Genomic DNA, 23,290 nt, shown 5'->3' with positions numbered 1-23,290 from the left:
CTCCGAAGTACAGCTCGGACTCCGAGTTCTGCACGCATGCGGCGTGCCACTTCGCAGTTCGCAAAGTAAAGAACAATACGGATACATCGCTCGACCGCGCAGACCACGAAAAGCGGAACACGAAACAACGGCCGCCAGTTCAGTAATTACATATATTGCAGTTTAAATAATGTACACCGACCTAAAAAAGATGTGGTGCTTCAGTCGTGCAATCGGGTATTTTGCTCAATTTTGACCGAATCACACAGCACGTCCGGCAACACTGTATTTTGACAGGCGACAGAAAAACGAAACAAAATGTGGCTGTTGCGTTTCAAAATTGAGATGTCTCTTTGCATATCATTACTCGCCTTATCAGTGCAGCTTTGTTCTGCCGCTTATTACGCGGACAATGGCGTGGACCAGACCATCATTTACCGCACGTTGCCAAAGTCTGAAAGGCGTGAAATGCAGCAAGAAATATTGAACCTGTTGGGACTCGACCACAGACCCAAGCCGAAGATCCACGAGCGAAGGTTCTCCGCACCACGCTACTTGCTCGATCTCTACAACTCTTTCAAGGATGAAGACAACGGGGACATTCACCTCGACGCTACGCAGGCACACAATGAGTTCATCACAAACAACCAAAGTTTGCGGATGATCAACGATTCCGATGTTATCATTAGCTTTCTCAACCATGGTGCGTACCTGCATTCCTTGTTTGTTTATTTCTGCGTCGAGCGCGCGCGAGCGGCTCTCTGGAATGCCAGCGTTCATTCATGAATCTCGACAGTTGGGTAACAGGTCAGGATGATCAGTACGGTCCAAGCTGCAATTCATTTTTGGTCAGGAAATGACTTCTGGGTTCGCGCTTACACGATGATTCACGCTTGGCGAGGTTTTGTTTTACAGTACAGGCAGTCACGGGTGTAAGGCATTTGCTCGCTCGAATATGAGAAAAAAAAAAAGAGGCATAAAAAAAAAGCAGTAATTCTCTTCCCAACTTGTTCGCCTAATCAACGGCGGCACGCTTCCCCCCACCCCTCCCACTGCACTGATGTAGCTAATCTTGTCTGTCTGTTTGTCATCACTGCGTAGGATTTCCCTTCTTATAACGTTCGGTTAGCTTCGGCGGTTTCCCGCATTAAAACCGTAGAAGTTGCGTCGAAAGCTTATGGTTTTTGTACTTACACTTCTTGCGATTGCATTCAGAAAGGCTTTATTTCACATTCTGGGGCCAGCATTTCAAGCACACATGCAATAGCTCTGCACAAACGAAAAGGAATGACAAATGACTAACTGGTTCTGAAAGAAAAAAAAAGCACATACCAAGCTCACATATACATCTATATTAAAAAAAAACAACTAGTATTTATATGAAAGTTTATGCCAGGGATAAATTTTTCAAGAGTTGTCCAAATCGTTGCTGTGTGCATTGGAGCATCTAAAGTAGCTTATGTTATCTAATGTGCGCGACAATGAATGCTGCAGTGTGGGCTTCAGTAATTCATGCTGTTTTGTAAGTTGGTTGGGATCCACATAAGGTGTTTTAGTGCTACTGAAATCAGTAAATTGTAAGAAAGACGAAAAGTGATAGTACACAGTGTGAGTGGTTCATTTTGAACGCAGTGCCACAGCAGGTAGACACCAATTTTGCATGCTTGCAGCAACTGCATCAATAACACAATGCCACATCAAGAAAGCTGGACTCACTGTCAAAGCGATAGATAGATGTGTCGCTTATACACTCTCTGCCCTTCTGAATGTGATAGGCTTCTAGCAGTTCCAGTCACAAAGTGTCAACATTTCTTCCTATAATCTTAATCTCGTGAAGCTACGGCTCTCATTCTTAGCGCTGAAATTGCCTTGCATGCTGTGCTTTGAGCTGTCAATAAATTCAACTTTTTGTTGTCATACGCTAGCCTTCTGATGCATTCAAAAGGTAGAGTGAGTGCCCTGGAAAGACATCAGTCTTAAGATCATCACTTCACCTACTCTTGAATGCTTGGTGAATGCAGCAACACAGTAAATTTGTATCTGCACCCACCCCTCATGGTATGTGCCCTGTGTGGAACAGCACCAGGATGAGAACTATGTGAAGCTCAAGAAAACGACGTGCGAATCTCTGTGCAATTGCTAAAGCTGTCAGACCTTAGTGAGCAACTGCAGGTCTTGACATGTACCTCGAGATAAAGAGGCACTGTCAGTTTTTCTTCTTTTTTTTTTCTTTCTCCTTTCATCTCATAAGTCCTTTTGTCCTGTACAGAGAAGCAACCTGGATGCTTGTCTAATTAACCTTTCTGCCTTCATTTTATCTGCTTTCCCTCTCCTTACTACGACAAGCATAACTGCCTCAGCATTGTATATCTTCGCATCAGCACGTTATTCTTAACCTCACACTTAAGGGCCAGTCAACAGTCTCTGACTTGTTTTTTTTACACCTCTGAAACAAGTTTGCCGTATCGGGCAGAAGGCCCTGGTGATCACATTGTGTTGATCCGAGGCGCGATACGCACCTGCCGAGTGTGCCAAGGCACCATAGGCAGGCTGCAGTTCAGTGATTCTCAAAGGGGTCATCAGACAGGAAGGTAAATACATCCTTACGAACGCCGCCCTAGGAGAAAAAGAGCGCCGTCCCAGTGCGTGCGCGCCTCTGTTCATGCAGAATCTCGTGGTTCCGAGACTGTGTGCAGCGCCGCCACGAGGACCGGCACGTGGCAAATGGTGGCACCACTTGCCACTGCGCAGACACATCATTTTGAAAGACAATTCCCACACCTCTCTCCAGTGCTTGTCCAGTCCTCTTTGCCTGCAAAGTGACGTAATCTTGCCCATGGGTAACTTTACGTAGCACTGACTTTGTCGAGTGGTCCTCTGCACTAGGAAACAATGCCATGATCCTGTGGTGATGTGGTTTTGGCTGTGCAATTAGCCTTTTTCACGGTGCCCCAGCGTATGCACCCTTCCCCTGTCAGAAAATATCACAAAACGTCTCTTCATCTCGGAGGCCTTGCTTCTGGCAATACCGGTTGTCCCGGCCCCTTCCAAAACGCTACCAAAACGGCAGAGGGCAGCACAGGAAAATGAAGGAGGTGGATTGTTGCATATTTGTTTACCTTGCCAGTGCCTTGCATCTTTCACACCTCCCTTCCTCACCAGGTTACTCTTGACACGTGGAAGCCTTGCTCGGTTGTTGGCTGCGCGCCGAGGACGTAATTGCTGACGTCGTGTTATGTTGCCGAAGTGGGCATAGTCATGAGAACGGTGTACGCTTACCCCTCTTCGCGGCAGAGAACGGTAGGGAGGCCAAACGACAAACTGAAACCAGCCAAAGTGGGTTGTTCTAAACCCTGTAACTTCCTTATCACAGTACTTATTTGCGAAATTCTTGCGGGAGCATGTTCACATTGTACAAGTGCGCAGTTATCTCTTCATCACAAATTTCGGACTGCGGGTATGTTTACCGGCCCTTTAAAAGCACACACGCGCACAAAAATGATCTCATTCGTATTGGTTACTTGCCTTTCCACAATACCAAAAGCACCACCCTTGCCATGAAAAGACGTTTGGTTACCTGCCAGAAAAAGTGCAAAAGTAAGACTAGTGGTGACACCACCTTGAGGGTCCCACATCCCCTTGTCATGACATTTTAGGTTTCTTACAGCATTTACTAGGGCTTATGTAATTCCTTATCAGTAAAAATGCATTAAATTGTGTTCTAAGGGCACCAGAGACTTAACATGGCAACTATGAGAACTTTTATTGAACCAACATGGCCAAAACACTGAAAAGAATATGCACTTTGAAATTCTTGATGTTGCACTGACATCAGGAATTATGAGTCTGTGATTCTGAAATAAAGGTGATAATTAGTTAGAAAGAATAACTTATCACTCTACCTTGATTTATTGTTTTTCATTAGTATCCCTTTAATTACAAAGAATAAACACAAATATGAGTGTGTCTTCTTGTATGCTTTTCTATCCTTACTATTTTGTCTATCAGTTGTAACCACTGGTATGCCTTGCAGCACATCACCATTCACTTCACCTGCGCCATGACAACGAAAAACGGTTTTGGTTCGACGTCAGTGAAGTATCTCCTGGGGAGAGAATTCTCAAGGCGGAACTCAACATCTACCGAGAGGCTGCAGCTAGTAGTTTACCAGCAGACCACACGTGCACACTCGAGATCAGTGTACTGAGGCATGGCGTCAAAATCGAGTACGTAGCATGTTCTCCTTCCCGTAAATTAAATAAAGAATTTGCCTCAATAACATGTGTTCAGTGTGCTGAACAACACCAATATTTCTGGACCAATTGAAATTCTTTTATTACGAATCTTTGGCCAGATTCATGGCTGTTACTATTTCATTATCGGGAATGATGTGGCTTGGTTGTTTGGTATTCGTCTAAAAAATAAGTTTTGAAAATAGCTCCTTGTCAGGTGTTGAGGGCACAAAAATAAAGAGTGGTGTGCTGTGCATGCAAACTCCATATGTCATTTACCTTGAAAATGTTAGAAGTATTGGAAATTTTAAGGTGAAAAAGCCTTAAGTGCCTCGTTGTGCGGATCCTTCAGCGAAACACGGTGGTGAATGAAGGGGCACAAAAACTCATGTGACCTACGTCACCAATGATGTCACATATACTAGAAATTTGCGATGTCGCATGATGACGTCATGAGATGGCATTGTTGCTTGGTGAAAGGTGGGCCGATCGCAGAGATAGTGCAACCCCATGTGAGGTGCAGAAAACTCCAGAGGGGGAAGCACAATGCAATCGACTGAGAACACCAAGCACTGAGGCTTGTTATGTCTTGCAAGAAGTCTGGTTCCCGACTGTGTGCAATTACGAATGCAATACCGAGTGTGTAGCAGGCCTTCAAGTGTTTCAGTGGGTGTAACAGGCTCTAGAACTTTTAAAACTTATTTGTTCATGAAATACAGGAAAGTAAAATCACTGACACGTTACTGTTTTGCTCTGCAACCCTTTCTGAAGAGCACAGGGACGCAACTTTAGGGAGATAGTATTTCGTTGCATATTTTGGCACTGATATCTCAAAAGCAGTGTGTGTGTATCGGGTCTTCCAACGACGCCTCTTTACTGCTTCCATTTAATTGCACTGTTGCTATATGCGTCGCAATTTTACTTGTGCAAAAGCTAAGGGGAGTGGCCTTGACAAATAGTTTTCAGAAAATCTCGTTTTGCCCCCAAAGATTCGTGTTGGGCCTTGGTGATCGTGGAGGCAGAAGTCGATGCGATGTCAAATGATTTGAGGGAAATCTTGTCATACATGTTGCCAACTACTCCTTAGTAGGAAATATAAAAACCCCTCGGAATGATATCGCATTGTGCACTTCATGAAACCGTTCGTTTAAAAATGTTATATTTTTCAGTTTTTGTTTTTATCGTACAGTTCCATCTTGCTTTTTATGTTGCTCAAATCTCTCATTACCACTGCATTTCTTTGTAGCTTTGTTGATATCATATGTGAATTTGTACTTATGTATTGTGTCACTATACACTAGTATGGTGTCGCCAGTTGCTTTTTTGCCGAAGTGAATGCGACTTCTTTTGAGTTGCTGTTACTGCTTTTTACTGGGAGCTTGCCTCATACTTTGTTTGAAAGAATGCGAAAGCTTTCCTTCCTTCATTTATTTATTTGTGTATTGTGCCATTTTTGTTCTCCTGCAGAGATGTTATACTCCAGCATGTGGACAATCTAACTATAGATGCAAAGACACACGGGTGGCTCACGTTTAACGTCACCGAACCATTTCTGACGTGGGTGGCATTTCCCAACGAGAATATGGGTCTCTTTATGCAGACTCACTGCAAAGCATCAGGTGAGCACTTTAGTCAAGATTGTTCTGATATAATGTTGGCTGTGTATATTCTACTGGACCTGTTACTAAGTAGGATCCCTCTTTCTGGACAGTTTGATTGTAGTCATTATTTGATATGGGTCTCTTTAATCAGTGCTAGCTGTTATGAAAGTCTCTGAGGAGCAACAATCTGGCAGCCAAACTGAGAACCTAGGAGCAATGGTAATTTTATTGTGATACGACATTACTTAGAGAGCTCAATTCACTTTAAATGTTAGCTGATGAACTTGATGTTCCTAAATGTGTATATGCATGCGTGCAAGCACTCACACACTTGATATATCTGATAATATCAGTCCCAATATTTAGGAGCCTTGAAGGCCATTTGTACTGTCCTCTCCTTTCTGTGTGCAATGGGTGTTAAGCTGAAGGCCAACTTTGGCAATAAATCAATTTTTGTGTTAATTCTGATGCTTTTTGTTCATTTGTGGGTTTTCGTACAGTTATTTAATTTTAAACTGAATTTTTCTGTTGTCATTTCAATCAACCTATCTTATGTAACAAACCCAGCATATTCAGCTTTCATTGAACTCTCTCGGTCTTTCTCTAAAAAGCAGGGGAGCAGAGAGTTGTCTCGTTTTTCTCAAAATTAAGTTTCATCTTGGCCATTGTGACTCTCATATGCTATTTGTACCGCCACTTGGTTCTGGCTCTATGACATGATGGTGTGCACGGGTTTGCGTTGAAGGTGTGGCTGGAAGAGTCTGTTAGACAAATCCAAAGCACCAAGGCACTGAGGGGCGTAGTGAAGGAACGGGCAACGAATGGGGCGAGAGCAAAAATTTATTCGCATGCCATGAATTATATCCCTTTCAGGTGAAAATTAAGTCTGCCAGTTAAAACAAGGATCTTAGCATAATTTCTGACTCTCATGCATCAATAAAAGAGTCATTAAAAAATGGAAGCACAAATTATATTTTTATTGCTTTCCACGGTGTCCACATTTGTGGACATATTGCCCACTCTACTAACAATAGTATTCTAGCTTACTTGGCCAGGTGTTTGGTGAAAGCCATCTTTTCACTGATTCTTGCTTCATTATCTAAAGACTGACAATCCACGTTGTGTAAAACAGCTGAAAACAATCATTCTGAGCCGACAGGCATGAGAACGTGGGGCATTTTTGGCACTGAATTCAGCTCTTCGCTGTGCATCCATCACGGCGGCGGCACTCACGTGCTCATATGCTCCAGCCAGTGATTGTATCTGTCATACTTCAGGCACCTTTATGCGGTGGAAAATTTGAAATTCTGAAAATACAGATAGAGGAACCTGCAATGTTTTGAGGCACCATGTAACAGTTTATTTATTAAACACTTTCAGCCTCCAAATGCCTTTGCATTAATTTAAAACTGAAGGAAGCCATTGTGGCTCAGCATCAGGTGATGCTTTGTACTTTCTTCACTATGAGAATGACACTTGTGGGACACAATTTCACCGCCTGAATGATCTTTCTGCACCAACAAAGTTTATCAACATTGACAGATATTTATGGGCAATGGAAAAAAGTGTTGGAGTCAGGTGTTCCATCCCTTCCCGGAAAGCCGGAACATCAAAACCTACAGCTGGCTTTTCTTGTTTGGAAAGAAATGATGCTAAGTCCCTGTCACTAATCTCTGTCGCTAAACTAACTCTCTGTCGCTAAGTCCCTGTCATTAGCAGCATTCAAGAGGGCTGTTATTCTTCACGCTGAAAAACTAACAACTGCTCATTCTGTTCCTGGGCCTTCATCTTTCACTCTGCACCAAGCATGTTAACGTACCAACTAGCCCCTTTCGGTCCTGGCCACAGTGTTGTCTTGGCCCTGTTAACCCATTGACTTCATCTTTCTCCTATCCTCCTCGTCTTCTCTTACACACACAAAATGTATTACATGGACTATGCATAACTGGAGGTGCAAAAATAAAAAAAAAGAAGTCCACTGCCTGTTTTGTGTCCTCTTTTGTTTTAGTCTATGTCATTCTTGTGCTGTAACCAGGGGCTTTGGAAGCATTGGGAGGGGAGTTTAATTGTAGCAGAGGGGTGACTTGGTTCTCAAAATGATGGGCTCAGTCTCCCCTTCTTCAACTTTTCCACTATTGTTATGCAGGCCATACCCAGTATCCATGCTGATATACGTAATAACTGTATCCATGACCACCTTACCTGGCACCTGTCGCATGTTGCCATGAACACACATCCGTTCTTTACAGTCAAGGGGTGAAGAAGGGCCCATTTTTTATTGCTAAATTGCTTTTTCATGTTTTAATATTATAGAAAGCCCACTGGGTAGAGAGAGAGGAGAAACATTTATTGAGTCGGCTAGTTGTGCTGGGCCAGGTCACATTCCCCCACTAGATAGCCAGCAGGTCAAGCCTACTGCCGACCTCACAGGCGCACTTGAGGATCCAGTCTTGGACGTCCGGGTTTAGAGCTACGCAGCAGGGTCTTCCAGTTGTCTGGAAGCAGGATTTCCACTAATTCCAGCAATTGGTTTAGTTTCATTGTTTTACCATTTCCAAGCATGGCACACTTTAATAAGGTGCCACTGAGATGCAAACTGTCACGCTGCAGGGAAACCAACCTGAACTTGCATTTCTATAAATATTTTGATCCCATACTCCCTCACCCCCCTCGAACACTACCAAAGCCTCTGGCTCTTATGAAAGATGAAACACTTCCCTGGCATGCTTACAAAAGTACTGGTATCCTCTTTTTAATAGATGACGAATGAAATGTTGTGCAGGACACAGTGTGCACCCCCACGAGTTGCATCCGCACGATCTCGGCCTAGTAGGGTCAGGTGGCCGCAATGACCTACAGCCATTCATGGTGGCCTTCCTGCGAGATGGGGGACCCAGCCGTCGCCGCCACCGTGTTACACGAGCTACTCGCAAGCGCCACAGTGCTGATGTTCAGCTACAGCGGCCGACATGAGAAGAACACATACTTTGGTATGCTGTTACATTATGTCATCTTAGCTTTCCTTGTGTGGTTGCAGCCAAAGTTGCATCTCAATGTGCTGGTATTGTCTGGAGTGTGTTGAGCTCTTTTTGTACTTATGGCCACAGGTGGTGAACAAATTTCATAAAAGTGTTTGAAAATTGTGATATGACATGCAGGGTCCTTGGGGTTGGCCTTATTAGAGGAGTGAGCATTGGTGTCCCGAAAGCTGTGGATTTGTCGCGTATAAGATTGTGAGCTGCTGCAAGTCTATGGTTCTAATGTTCATGAATGGCATGGAGAGGCATTACCAGCTTGCCAAAGGAGAGAAGTATGTCTTGCGCTGCTTCTGATGGCCTGTGCAAGCTGTCGACTAAATTATGGTTAAATTATGGCTTAATATGTTGGCTTAATGATGGTAAGTGGTGGATAATCTTGACTAGTCGCTGTTACAGCTGCATTGTTGTCTTCATTGCGTCTCAAGCCTATGAATAAACTCTCTAGCGATTTTATGCATGGCTGAAATATTTAATCCATATATGCCCAGTGTCCTACATATAGGATGCTTCTTTGATGCACTCTAACATCGCTATTTCTTTAGCTGATGACTAGCGCCACCTACAGCACATCAAGCAGGTCTTATTCTCAACGTGTGCAAGCCTAGACATTGCTTACTTTCCATGCTGCCACATGCCGACCGCTTTCTCCGGGCAAACGCGTGATTTGTGTGAAAGACGTCATGGAGAGGAAGAAGTGCACGTGAAATGCCGACCGATTTCTCCGGGAAAACGCGTGCTTTGTATGAAAGACATCATGGAGAGGAAGAAGTGCAATGTCGGTGTGCACGTGAAATGTTTCAAGGCTTACCACACTCGCACATAGTACCTCTAATGCCCAGTGTCCTCTATGTATAGGACGGCTTCAAAAACAGTGTTGCGTTTACCTGGCAGTATATAAAAAACATGTGCTTTCTTTTGAGGGTAGAAGTACACTTTTTGTGAAAAAAAAATATTTATTTTGTAATTTTCTCTGAGTTTGGATATATGGGCTAAGGCACATCTCGTGCTTCAGCATTCATCGCACACTTCTTATTGTCATGAGTGGGAAATGAAGTGTGAAGTTAATAGTGACATGAAAAGCAAAAATTGTGTGCTGTAATATGAATCTTGTCTGTACGTTTTCACGTATACGTAGTCAACTATCTGAGTTCATCCTACCTGGATTTTGGTTTTTATATTGTACACAGCATGACTTGGAGGGGTCATTTGAATGTAGCATTATTCTACACAGTGCATGACGTGGCGGTGCTGAACAGATGAGAATTAGTGGATAGATATGCAGCAGTACTGGTAATGAGGTTCAGAACATTGGTGTGCCAAGTAGGACTTCAGAGGCACAGTTCTGGTGTTATGTTTATTTGTTGTGGCTGGTGTTGCGGGCTTACAGTCACGTTGGGCTTACAGTCACTCTAGTTCATTTTTGGCATCTGAACATGTTTATGTCACCTCGAGCAGATGCGAGCAGAAACACATATGCTGGATGATGGGGTAGGTACAAATTCAACTAGGAGCCCATGTTGACCCTAAACTGTAGTGCACTGCTGCTTCAGCTGCACAGCATTGTTACTTCTCTATCTGATTCCCTCCCTATCTGAGGTGATCTAAGCAGCATTGGCGTAACGATGCTAAACCAAAATAACTGCATAGAGTAGGCAAAGTGTTTGCTCATCAGTTGTCATGTCGGTAATGAGTCTCATCAATGGCCCGAACATCAGGGACTGTATTGTCATCGGGATAGCGAGTGTACAATAATGGTAGTTCTGATAGTGCTTGAGATTTATCTGTACCTCGGAAAACTTTTTTTTTGTGCAATTTTTGTTCTCATATTATTATATGGGGTCCACAAAATATGACAAGCTGGTAGCATGAAACCAAACATACATGGCATAAAATGGTTCTCTGGCATGTAAGCAATCTGTTGGGCCATATTTCATAGAGCATTTATTGTTGTTTACTTATATATTCTTTTTTGTTCTCTTCAAGACACGCGACCCTCTGGACGAAAGAACAGCTGCCAAAAGCGAAACTTGTTTGTGAGCTTTAAAGATCTTGGGTGGCAGGTAAGCTCATCAATGTCCTCTTATGCATGTTTTAATGCTGTTAACGAGCGAGTGCTCAGTCATTTGTGCAGCTTGTATGTGAGTAGCATGTAAAATATTAGTTTGGCTAGTATGGTCACGGCATCAACAGTAATAGCGTGAAATAATGTCACACTGCTACTTTAAAGTATGTGTACAGTTGGACCCCTCAATAACGAAAACCATCAAGAACGAAATTCTTGCGGCAACGAAGAAATCTCGTGTCTCTAGAGAACGTTGCCCCCTCTCAACAGTGAAGAGATTTTAAAAAACCCTCCCGCAATAATGAAAGTTTCAGGTAGTGATCCGCAACATGTTTTTCAACCCATGAGCTAGTTGGGAACAGAGAAGTTTGAAAATTGCAGCACTGCTCATTGGGCAAGTCAGGCACTTAAGTTAATTCCAACAAGCATCAGTGCAACCATTGCTGTTTACATTCGGTCAGATGATGACGATAGCAACAAGACTTCTTTTCTTCCCTAAGAACAGTTTTTTGCTAATGCCCCTGTTGGCAACTACGTTGGTGCATCACTCAAGTGACGACACTAGTGACATCATGCCGACGGACATTGTGTAGACTTTTCGATCAGCTTACAGCGCAAAAAAGATGAGGACGCAGACCAAGGATGTGACGACACGAGTGCGTCCTCATCTTTTAACACGAAAGTGTTTTATGCTGGGGTCCACCAAGACTTCAGTGACGTATTTCCGTCACAGAAATGACGTCGAAAATATTTACACGATCAGATGGCAAAGAAAAAAGTTCCGTCAACGGGCATCGAACCCACGACCGCTCGGTCCGCAACAACAGATGCCGGGCACGCTATCCACTGCGCCACGGTCACAGACTCTAGAGGCTTTACAAAGGCGCCTTTTATATCTACCACTCTCCCGGTCGGCAGTGTAGTGTTGCCCTCTGGGAGCGGTAAAGTAAAGTAATTCGTCATAACTGTGGCCTCCGCGATTAGCAGCTGCAACGCGTTACACGTCTGTCCCATTCGGCGCGTTTTCAATAGAAGTTCAATTTTGTCAATGCCTTCACACACCACGAGGTGGTGGTCTTAGACCAAGCGTCGTAAAAGCGTCGGCCTCACTCATAGCATCACGCGAATCCAAACCAAAAATAGCTCTGCGACGCGCGTCTGCCTCACCTGGCTGTAACACCGTGTTCCCCGCTGACGCGCTCGCCCCGAGAAAATTCGCGGCTGGGCTACTGGGGCGGCACGACGCGCTTTGCGTTTCCCTCTAGTCCTGCCGTGGTGTTCAATCACATTTTAACATGCCGCGGGATGGCGACCAAGTTCTGCGTCCAATATGCGACGCTCTTCTGGCTATCACACCTCGTTCTCTGATTACGCTTTCACCGTTGACTACTACAGCTACCACAAGGGTTTGTTTATTCATTTAACATGGACGTTAGTCGTCGGGATGGAGATGTACCACCAATCACCAAAGTGGGTGCATCCACGTTAAACGGTGCTATAATAATAATAATAATAATAATAATAATAATAATAATAATAATAATAATAATAATAATATAATAATAATAATAATAATATCTGGGGTTTAACGTCCCAAAACCACAATGTGATTATGAGGGATGCCGTAGTGGAGGGCTCCGGAAATTTCGACCACCTGGGGTTCTTTAACGTGCACCTAAAGCTAAGTACACGGTAAACGGTGCTATAGCTGCCAGACATCAATATACATTGTGCAAACTCTCTTATATCAATTCAGTTACTTCTGTAAGGGCGCGCTTTACTTTCGTGTTATTCCGATTCCTATGACGGAGGGATCAACCATCTTTTTTTTGCTCTGTAAGCTGATCGAAAATGAACTATAACCAACTAGCCCAGATTTCCCTTATTGTGTAGACTGCCTGACTGCTTGCTGCCGCGCTTGTCTCCTGTGTGCACACCAGAATCTACCACGCTTTGCTTACGTGTGCTGAACTTGCGCGAAGTTCTTGATGCTTTTAACATCACTCGCACTTTCCTCGGCGCCCACGACGACAATGAAGCTATGCAAAGCTTATTAAACTGTGAGGCTCAAGCAGTCAGGCTTCTGCGAAGCTAAGTGAAACAAAGTAACATCAGCGACTTCTTTAAATAAATATTTGTTGTGTGAAGTAATTTGTGAATGTATTTTTCTATTTTCGTGACAGCGGAATTCTCACGAGAACTGACAAGAATCGCTTCCCCAGCGATTTCGTTATTTGAGGGGTTCGACTGCAGAAAGTTGAATTGGCAATACTGTAAAACCTTGTTCATTGGGATCTGGGAAAAAAAGTGAGAAAGATGTCATAATTAATCAAATCTTAAATTACTGAGGTTACCGAGAGTGAAAAGCAGGAAACCAATGCTTACTACATCAGCGTGCTTTTATTTACTGAATTAATCGGGTAATCCAGTTCTGTTTAATGGCCCAAGCCAGTCTGACCACTTTGCTAGTTCATATTGCGTTGCGTAGAATTCTCCGGAATACTGAAAACGGAAAATGTGATTTGTTGCCGCTAGGTGAGCAAGTAAAACAACTTATCATTCGAAAGTGCACTTGTAATCGAGCTGGAAGAGGCATGTCATCATCGTTTTGCTGCTAGAACTCGCTATTCAGTCACCATCGAACCAGTGGTGATGACACTGGCCAAGTTGACTCCGACTAGGTTTCCACGGATGTAGTTTTTGGGTTGTTGCTTCATATGGAATTGCATCGTACGAGAAGCTTTTCTACAAGCTTTCAAAAAAAATATGGAAGGCTTGCATTATAATCAGATAAGTGCTGTAATTACTCATTGTAATCTGTGTTCAAATTAAAATCTTTCTGGAGCAGCTTGATTTCAACGGGAGGCAAACTGTGTGACACATTCACCTCACTCCGAGTCACGTACTGCTGTTAGTAGAACCATTGCTCCAGCCTCTATTGGGGTCGTGAGCGTGTAATGTGACCAGCCAAGTTTTAATTATTTATTTACTAGAGCTGTGCGAATAGCAAAATTTAGGTGCGAAGCGAATTCGAATATTGAAGTGTGAGTGCGAATCGAATCGATTTTTAATATTTCTCGAATACTTCTAGAATATTTTTCGAATACTTCGAAGCGAAATTGCAGAAAAAAAATTGGAGAGTATTCCTAAGCATATTCTTATGAGATAGCAACCTGAAAGTGTTTCTTTTCACTAGGTTGATGAAGCGCAGGTGGGGTAGTGTTTCGTAGTTGTCTTATCAAGAATGAGGCAATGTAGAGGCCGAATTGTATTTATGTACATGATTTGGTGCAACCAAAGTGTTGCCGACAAACACTTTACAATGTGATAGGCAAAGATGCCATTTCCTCAGCCTCTCCTCCTCTTTCAACTCTGTGGAAGCCCAACTGATGTGGCGGACAAGGGTGTGCTCCCTTCAAGTCCGAGTTCCAAATCTGCCTGTAAGTGTCGATATATAGACATCTGAAATTTTGGATGCTAAAAAAGCTTCAGCTTCCGATTTTTCGGACTTCCTGCCCAAATTTCAGATCCAAACCGCATTAATTGAGCCCCCACCTCTGCACATCTGTCATCTCCATGTTGGAACCAGCGTTTTCTTGAGTTAATACATTTGCGACTGCAGCGATCTTGAAAGGCAGCTTTGCCGCAGTACGGGGGGTGATGAGGTGAAGCATATTGGAAATCTAGGGACCACTTCTAATCGGACGTTGTCTCTTGGCTAAGTTCGACCGTAACGGAAATTGAAAGGCAGCTTTGCCGCAATGCGGGGGGTGTGATGAGGTGAAGCATATTGGAAATCTAGGGATCACTTTCAATTGGACGTTGACTGTGTCTTGGCTAAATTCGACCGTAACGGAGCTTGAAAAGCAACTTTGCCACAATACGGGGGTGTAATGAGGTGAAGCATATTAAAAATCTGAAGGGGTCACTTTCAATCGGACGTTGACTATATTTGTCTTTGGGAAGTTCGAATTGTTCGAATAGTAAAATTCCAGTGCGAATCGAATCGAATAGCGAACACTATTCGAAAAATATTCGAAATTTCGAATATTCGCACACCCCTATTATTTACTTATTTATCAGTACCTTACAGGGCCCTCATGTGTCATTGTGTAAGGGGGGTAATACAACAGATACGTAATAGAGATAAATATGCCTAGGTAAAACATGGATTAGGACAGAAGATGCAGCTGAACTCACGAACATAATAACATACATATGTAAAATGTACTAAAAAAGCAATTACCCGGCAAAGACTAAATTCAGGGATGAAAAGAAAAGGTTTGATCCCATAGAAATGTGTGGGTGCTGAAAAAAACATGTTCTTACCTCTAGTATGGGTGATAAATTCTTAGTATGGGTGCTGGTTGGAACTTTCAATCAAGATCAGATTGACAAAAAAAAGAAATTGAATGAACCAGAGTCAAATCAAGAGGAGCCTACTGTATTGCAATGGAAGAGTACAAATTACCAGTTTTTAGTTATTAATGAGGTTCATATCAGCTAGCTTTTATTATATACCTTGTGATTCGAGATAACTGGCTGATGCTTCCTTAGCATTCTTGATGGTGTTTTGTCCCAAAATTTTGCTAGCTAGTGCTATTGCGAAGCTAAGCATAACGGCATAAATTCTGCTATTTGTCACCTATTGAGAATCGGAGCTTTCCACTTTTCGTGCATTTGGCGTGCGTGTTTACTATTTTCCTTGGATTTTGCTTGTACAGGATTGGATCATAGCTCCAGACGGGTACACAGCCTTCTACTGTGACGGGGAGTGCTCGTTCCCACTCAACATGAACGCCACCAACCACGCCATTGTGCAGACCCTCGTGCATCTGGTTGATCCCGCTCAGGCACCCAAGCCCTGCTGCGCTCCCACCCGCCTCTCGGCCATCATGGTGCTCTACTTCGACGACAATTCCAACGTCATCCTCAAGCGCTACAAAACATGGTTCGTCAAGGCTTTGCGGATGCCATTAGGCTGCCCTCTTTTCTCAAAACGCAGTGTGGGGCCACATTTTTTCCGCCGATCCGTCAGTGTATTCGAGGGCAACCCGTCACAATGGTCTAGTGGTTTAATGGGTGCTTGACTGCTGACCCGAATGGTCGCGGGATTGATATCCTGCCCGTGGCGGCCCACATTTTTGAATGGAGGCAAAAAATGCTTGAGGCCCATGTACTGTAGATTTAAGTGCATGTTAAAGAACCTCAGGTAGTAGAAATGTTCGGGGCCGTCCACTGCGGCGTCCCTCATAATCATATCCTGGCTTTGGGACATTAAACCTCAAAAATTATTATTATATTCAAGGGCATCGCTTTGATGCAGGCCGATAGACCAAGCAGCAGAAGTCAGTGCAAAGAAGGAAACCTGTGGGAAGGTGCAGTCCTTATCTCTGCGCCACTCCTATCGCACAGGAACATTCGAGCACGGACAAAGGAATTCGTACTTAGTGCTGCATTATGGCGATTTTTAAGCACGCTTTGCTTCAGTTGTGCTGTACTTCATCACATTTGTACTTTGATTGTCAGTGTAAAGGTAATAGCTGACTGGCTCTAGTAACCATTGCAATGGCTGGCATGATAGGAGTGCATTAGTTTCCATCTCATCACAAAGAGTGTGATCAGGATAGGCAGCAGAAATTGAGACATCATCCATGCTTGTGTCCATAGTGGGGCATTGTTCTGCACCCTATACATTACACGGAAGTTAATTGTTGTCTCATGTTGTTGAATGAGACTAATTTTATTGCTTTTTCACTAGCAGTGGTTCAGATTTCAATAGCAGCTCGAAACAGGACCTTGTTTTTGCCCACAAGTCTTGTCTGCTGTCTCATAGGAAAATGCACAAAAAAAAAAAAGGTTTCTCTTTCTGTGTCAATACTTTCACTCTGATTATATTTGAAGTGGTAAAAAGCATATGTAGGTCAGCTTTCACAGTGAATTAGCATGTAACAACAGTCCAAGAGAGATTAAGAGCAGTGGTTCTCGCAAACCTTGCATAAGATTTTATATGGGACCAGCTTAATTAAGGTTTTTAGTGCCATTACATCTTTGCTATAAGTGTGGGGGCATGTAAGTCCCACGGTTGGCCTTAAAAGTTTACGGACTGCACAAAGTTTGTATAAGATGTTACGGGACAAACAAAATTACGACTTCAACTGCCATTATGCCTTTATTGTAATGTTGGAATGTTGTTCGTGCACTCGCGAAATGAAGCCTTTGAAAACTGCAGACAGGCTCCTTTGTCACTGGTCATATTCTGTGCATCAGTAAGATGTTACTTGTAGAAAATTTGTCTTCCAGCTTTAAGCCCACAATTTTTTAAGCTAGGGTACCAAATGGTGTATGAGGCCAGAATAGGGACTACACCATTTAGTGGGATATATCACAAACACGTTTACCGGGTAGAATCTAAATGTACAGTTCGCTTCAAAAGTTTTCAGATTACAGGATCTGACAAGAGACTGGGCAGAAAACACCAGAGGATTGTCTAGCTTTAATGAGAGCTTTTTCATATCATTACCAACAAGCTGTCATGGGCAAGCGAGTCTCTGCATGTTGGCAAGCACATAGCCTAAAAGCATGTTCAAATTGTTATTTATGCAGGATAGTGTAAACACCTAGTTCACTGTAGCTTCAGCTCATGAGCAAGCAAAATTTATTAGCATGCTGCTAGTATTTCGGTAACCATCCTTTGAACGTACCTGCAAGCAAAAGCAGTCCCATTGCTTTTTGTTTGAATATAATAATAAATTCTCAAATGTAGTCAGATTTCTGACTATTCACATCACAAAGTTATTCATGGTCACTAGCTTGTTCAGATATGGCACAGAAGCCCCTGAGCCTGCACGCTATGCGGCTCAGGAGCGTTGGCAGTCTACTGGCAAGTTTGATGCCCAGCCTTTGGCAGCTGATAGAGGGGGAATGCAGAAATTCCTGAGGGGTAATGCCTTGGATGCAAACATAATCTCGAGTTTTCCAAATTATGCTATCTTGGTCTCATAAACCCTTCGATGCTTTGAGACATTAAACTTAATTGGGAATCAATCAACAGTCTAGCTTAATCACTGAATGAATGGTTGAACGCAGCCCTCAGATCGCATTCATGTGACGACCAGCTTGGATATTATTTAATCACGACAAAAGGCTTCACGAGTACAAGGTGGCTAGGCTTTTGGGTCAGGTTTAGATTCATAGTATAGCACTATTGTACGCTTCTCTCTATACCTTGTTACCTCAATCCAAATTTTTCATTGCTTAGGCGAAAGCAAGGAGAGCTTATAGAGCATGACAAAGTTGCATTGTGTGATGAACTGTGAGTGCGAGGTGCCACTGTCAGGACCATTCGTTTTAGGTTGTTAACATCCGTCGCCGATTGTTTCCTGCTGTGCTTGTTAATGGAGGGACCATATGTATTCAAGTGCTATTGCATGTACTATTTAACAATGTGCACTTGTGTTCTTGCCAGGCTGTATGCATACCTGAGTAATGCATTTGTGTGACTTTTAATGGTTTCTTGCATCTTCCTCTGTGCCACTTTTTGCCTTCGTCTACAAGTTGTTTTTTGATAAGCAGACCATTGGTGGCGCGGCATGGGACTCCGAGTCAGGAGGAACTGAATGCAGTCAGATTTCACTGAAATGGCCTCACCTGTGTAGCATATCTTCAGTGAGGAAGTATATATAGATATTTAATCTCAGTTTTCTTTTGTTCCTTTTACATTGTGGCATTTTGAGCATTGCAAACCTACTTATGGTAGTACTTTGAAAGTGTTTCCCTTTACATTGTGAGTGTGTACAATGTTTGGTATAATTGCAAACTGATTAGAAGAGCTTGCATCTCTTTTTTTTCAAGAGGCAGAAACATGGTCACACATCTCGACAAGTATATCAACGTACAGGCATTTATCTTTTATGTGGCATTGTTGTTTGTATGTGTATATGTTTTTTTTTGTGTTTTAGTTAAACCAACATTACGAAATATTGTTGCTTGTTGCATACTCACTGTGTGATACATGTGTTGTGCTGTCTGCATAAGCTAGACAATTTATTTTGATTAACCGCCTCCTGCGCTGTTGTTACATTACTGCTACTCAAGGTGTTGTTTGTTGCTTGTAGAGTAATGTGAGAGCCTTTTACCTTTTGTGTGTGTACGTATTTATGCAGGCCTAGACAAGTAAAAGTTTGCTGTTTAGGTAACTGTACCCTGTAGGCATTGCTTCTGAAACTTCTTGTAATACTCTTTTGTTCGTTCACTGCACTTTTTACTGCAATACTCTACAGATTTTACAAGTGTCACAACGCCACTTTAGCTGCAGCGGCATGAGAAGGCTGGTGTATTGTTTCAAGGGACATGCCATGTTAAGTTTTGCGTTGTCATTTTCAAGTTTGCATCAATCATTTTTGCAGAATGTTTAGCCTTTTCTGGACACTAATCAGCACAGACCAGTGGTTCTGCTAAAATTCTGAGGGCCATCTACTCCAATTGTGTAAATTATTAGTACGGAGTCTGACAAGGTAATTCTTTCAAAATTCACAAGTGTCCATATGTTTTCTCTCGGCTAGACTGTGCCCCTGTGTCGCACCTGTGTGCCTGTCACGTAAGGCCTATTACACGCTAATTACAGAACAGTTTTAGGTACTTGCCTAGCCGGACCAATTTCGCGTGGAGTTAATATCAATATGATTGAGAATGGAATTGTTCGAATATTTTAATCTCGAATTGTTTTATTGTGATCTTGAAACTTCCAAGAACTGTAAACTCTCAATTGCGTACTGAATCGTTCGCAAAAGTCTTTCATATATACTAAAAAAATTCATCTGGGTATAAAAAAAAATTCTCCCCTCTCTCGTTTAATGGTCAGATGTTCAGACCATAATGAGTTACCTTAACGAATAAGTGATCCGTGCCCCAATCTCTAGGATGAAATTTTTTCTTGCATGCATCACTGATTTTCATTTCACATCCACATTATTAAGTCTCAATTCCTTTCTCCTTTTTGCCGCCCTGGCGGGCTCAGTCTTCTGCACATGGTTCCTCTCTATGTAGTCGGGAAAATTTCAAGGCCACACAATACCATAGTAACTATTTCTTTGTTAGGCCTGAAAATGAAATGTTTTTGGGACCACATATGGACCACATAAATTTGCAGTTGACTCTAGATCATTCGAACTTGCACAGTAACTCAACATATTGGTTATTTCAAACTGATCTTTAACTTTAGTTAGCCATTTCTACATAAGAAAAATTACCTAAGTTGATTTTTAAAATGTTTTCATGTGTATTGCAGACAACCAGAGTACCTTCGGCAGTTTCGGTAAAAGGGTGCAGTAGAGCAAGTGATAACAAGATCTCATGCACTTGAACCCTATAGACGATAACTATATGCTGGTGCGACATGCGCGTGCAACACAGCACACACGGCAATTACTGCTGGACAGAAAGAACAGCACTTCGTCACCTTGTGAGCTATGTCACCATTGCAGGCATTGCACCTCGATGGTGCACGAGGTGAGACCAATGGAAACGGCCAGCATTTGTTCCTCAGGAGGAATTTAAGTGTTTGAGGATGCGTGCCAGTAATTGTAGATAGGTCGCTGCTGTGCCCCACTGCAGAGAATTGAGTGCAGCGTGAAGGTGAATCCACTTTGCTTCAACACCTTTGCAACCAAGTGCAAATGCATGTGCATCTGCACTTGGACGTTCTAATTCATCAAGTGCAGATTGTTGATGCACCGTCCAATACCGCTACATCCCAGCTGTGGCAATGCTTCCATTGTCTGTATTGTAGCTACCTGCATTTAGAGGGGCACCTAATCATTATTTTCTCTATATGTCATTTGTAGGCTTGTGCGAATATTCAAGCACTTCGAATATTCAAACAAATCATTACAGTATTCGAATTCGCCTTCGAAACGAATTCAAATTCTAGGAAATTTCGAAGTATTCGAATTGATAGACATAAACCGCATGGAACCCCTCTAAAGGTGGTTTCACTGCTGTGGAGTGTGCAACCACCGTGATACACCTTTCAGGAGAATGCGCACTGCCGCGAAGCCCAACTTCAAGGTTAAATGAACATACGTAAAACCTCGTTAATTCAAAGTCATTGGGACTGTGAAAAATCTAATTAAGCGGGTTTTCGAATAACCAAACATACAAAAAGCGGGATGCAAGGAACTTTGAATTACTGGGCTAGGACTGTGCCCCTGTGTCATAGGTGGTCGTTTGCGTGCCTGCTAGTTTGCGGCTACAAGGTTTTTTTTCCAGCGATACCTGGTCCCAAATTTGCCGCTAAACCGGGGGAACGGCGGGCCTCGCTGCTGCAAGTGCAAGAAAAAAAAAAAAGGAGGAAAAAAAAACGGTCTCGTGTCAACTGGAATGCTCGCCTGTGAAAAAAGACCTGCTTCGCTGCAACACAGTGGTGACACGCGGGCAGCATGTCACCTGCTCCTCGCACCGTCCACGCGTCATGGATGCGACCCATTCCGCCCATTCTTTCTTATAAAATAAAGATTTAATGAATGACCAGTGAGACGGAATCGCGATGTGGTTCTGGGTGAAAAAGATGATCATCGAAGTTTTCAAACTGAGTTTTCGAAATAGGCGTTGCGGGCAAGTACTCTGCCAGCAGTGCAATTGCACAAATTGCCGGAACAACCACCAATCGGAGGTTCGCATACATCGCGAATTCCGCCAGATCGCCCTTTATATTATTTCTCTGTTTTCCCAGAAAGAATGGGTAAATCATGACGCGCTGACACTGATGAGAAGCATGCGTCATGCTGCCCGCGTGTCACCGCTGTGTTGCAGTGAAGCACGTCTTCTTTTCTGCAGGCGCACATTTCAGCTGAGCGCCTTTTGTTTTGTATTTTCTTGCGCTGGCAGCAGCGAGGCTGGGATGCTTCACTTGTCACTAATAGTATCGCTACACTGCATTGCCTTGTGGCTCCTAAGGGCCATCGTTTCTGCGGATTTGCGGCTAAATCGGGAATTGGCACATGGCACCCAAAGTTTTTGAATTAACCGGGCTGGTACTGACCGCCGCTTCAAATTATCCACTCAAATTTACATTGCAAAATACGGGGCCGCAGAAATCCTTCTAATTATGCGCGATTTCGAAATAACAGTTCGAATTAATGAGGTTTTATTGTATTACCCTCACATCAATTCATCATTTTTTAAGTTTAAAAGCTTGTTATACCGGCTTATATGCCCTAAGTATAGTAAATTTTAAAACATAACATATTTTACAGGTTATCACTTGCATTCAACCGAAAGTCAAATCCTGCTACTACTCAAAGTTGCTTCCACTTCCCTTTGAACCAAAAAGAATGACATATGCATATGACTTGTTTCAACTTTAAAAATATTGCACTGGTTAGCTGGGTTATGACAAATATGCTCATTTTTCTTTACAATATGTGATATAAACTATTCGAATTCGCTTCGACCAAATCACTATTAGCTTCGAATTCGCTTCGGACCTAAAATTTACTATTTGCACAAGCCTAGTTTTTTGACTAGGGAAGTAAGTTCACGTGCTGTGGTGTTTAGCTCATGGCATTTTTGTTAAAGGTTTCGTATCACACTAACTTGTGCGACTTAACGAATTTAGTCAATTTAGCTAGACTGCTCAGCATAATAATAATCTTGTGTGCAGTACCTCATTCCCCAAGTGTGAGATTGTGCACTGATTGTCATGCTGTCTGGCTGCACAGGATTTGAGAATCCAGCTTCCTTGCCTCCTTTCGATCCATGATCTTTGAATGTGCATTTACTGAAGTTTTGGCAACTGGATAAAAGAGCTTGATTAAAAAAATTTCTTCGGCCAGCTCCAAACATTCCGTATTCTCTGACAAGAGCAAGCTCAGCCAGGACAGTGTCTCCTCTATTTTGTCAGTGCGACCTAGATGCAGCAGATGTAACTGTTCACCACCCTCTCTTATTGCTTTCTTACTCTCCCCCATTGGCTAGCATTGGTGCCTGCTTTGTGGTTATGGGAGAGTACCTTCCGGGTGGCGCCCCACAGTGGAATGCAAGAGAAGCAATTTTTTTTAAGTATAAAAACACGTGGGGTGGCGTTTTGCATCCCTCGTGATCACTATGTTGGTTGCCACTCCGGCTGTCGTAGAGACGCGCTCCTTTATAATCACACGTCTTGGTTCATAGCCGTGAGGCGCCCTGTGCACTACCAACGGGAGGCGTCACTGTGATGCTGCTGCGGGCGCTGGCTTTAAAATCTGCCACATGAGTGCTTTGTGGCAGCAGTGGTGTTTCTCAATATGCCATTCTTCAATAGGCTTCTTCAAATCGCGTTGCAGCTCTTAGCCGCAACATAGAACCATTTTTGGAGAGGTACTGCAACTACACTGCTGG

At 43.0% G+C, this 23,290-nt stretch overlaps 2 protein-coding genes across 2 annotated transcripts; both read left to right on the top strand.

Moving 5' to 3' along the window:
- The first annotated feature begins 241 nt into the window (after positions 1–241).
- LOC119377918 (bone morphogenetic protein 7-like) lies at positions 242–8,785 on the top strand. Its single transcript, XM_037647209.2, has 4 exons — positions 242–682; positions 4,013–4,205; positions 5,679–5,830; positions 8,595–8,785. Exons 1-4 carry the CDS (start codon positions 298–300, stop codon positions 8,783–8,785), a joined length of 921 nt encoding a protein of 306 aa, XP_037503137.2. The 5' UTR covers positions 242–297.
- Positions 8,786–8,909: 124 nt separating this feature from the next.
- Positions 8,910–15,892, top strand: LOC125756750 (bone morphogenetic protein 5-like). Its single transcript, XM_049411675.1, is given in 4 exon segments — positions 8,910–8,919; positions 10,834–10,910; positions 15,637–15,876; positions 15,878–15,892. Coding segments are annotated over 4 exon segments (342 nt in total).
- Positions 15,893–23,290: the final 7,398 nt, after the last annotated feature.

The sequence above is a fragment of the Rhipicephalus sanguineus genome, unplaced genomic scaffold, assembly GCF_013339695.2.
Source record: "Rhipicephalus sanguineus isolate Rsan-2018 unplaced genomic scaffold, BIME_Rsan_1.4 Seq618, whole genome shotgun sequence".
Classification (NCBI taxonomy): domain Eukaryota; kingdom Metazoa; phylum Arthropoda; class Arachnida; order Ixodida; family Ixodidae; genus Rhipicephalus; species Rhipicephalus sanguineus.
This window is presented reverse-complemented; position numbering and strand designations above follow the sequence as displayed.

Bases quoted from the DNA above. Each gene is read 5' to 3' on its own strand.
- LOC119377918 (XM_037647209.2), top strand. From the start codon at position 298: ATGTGGCTGTTGCGTTTCAAAATTGAGATGTCTCTTTGCATATCATTA. The intron at 683-4,012 runs GTGCGTACCTGC...TATGCCTTGCAG, and splicing joins CATTAGCTTTCTCAACCATG to CACATCACCATTCACTTCAC. The intron at 4,206-5,678 runs GTACGTAGCATG...GTTCTCCTGCAG, and splicing joins AGGCATGGCGTCAAAATCGA to AGATGTTATACTCCAGCATG.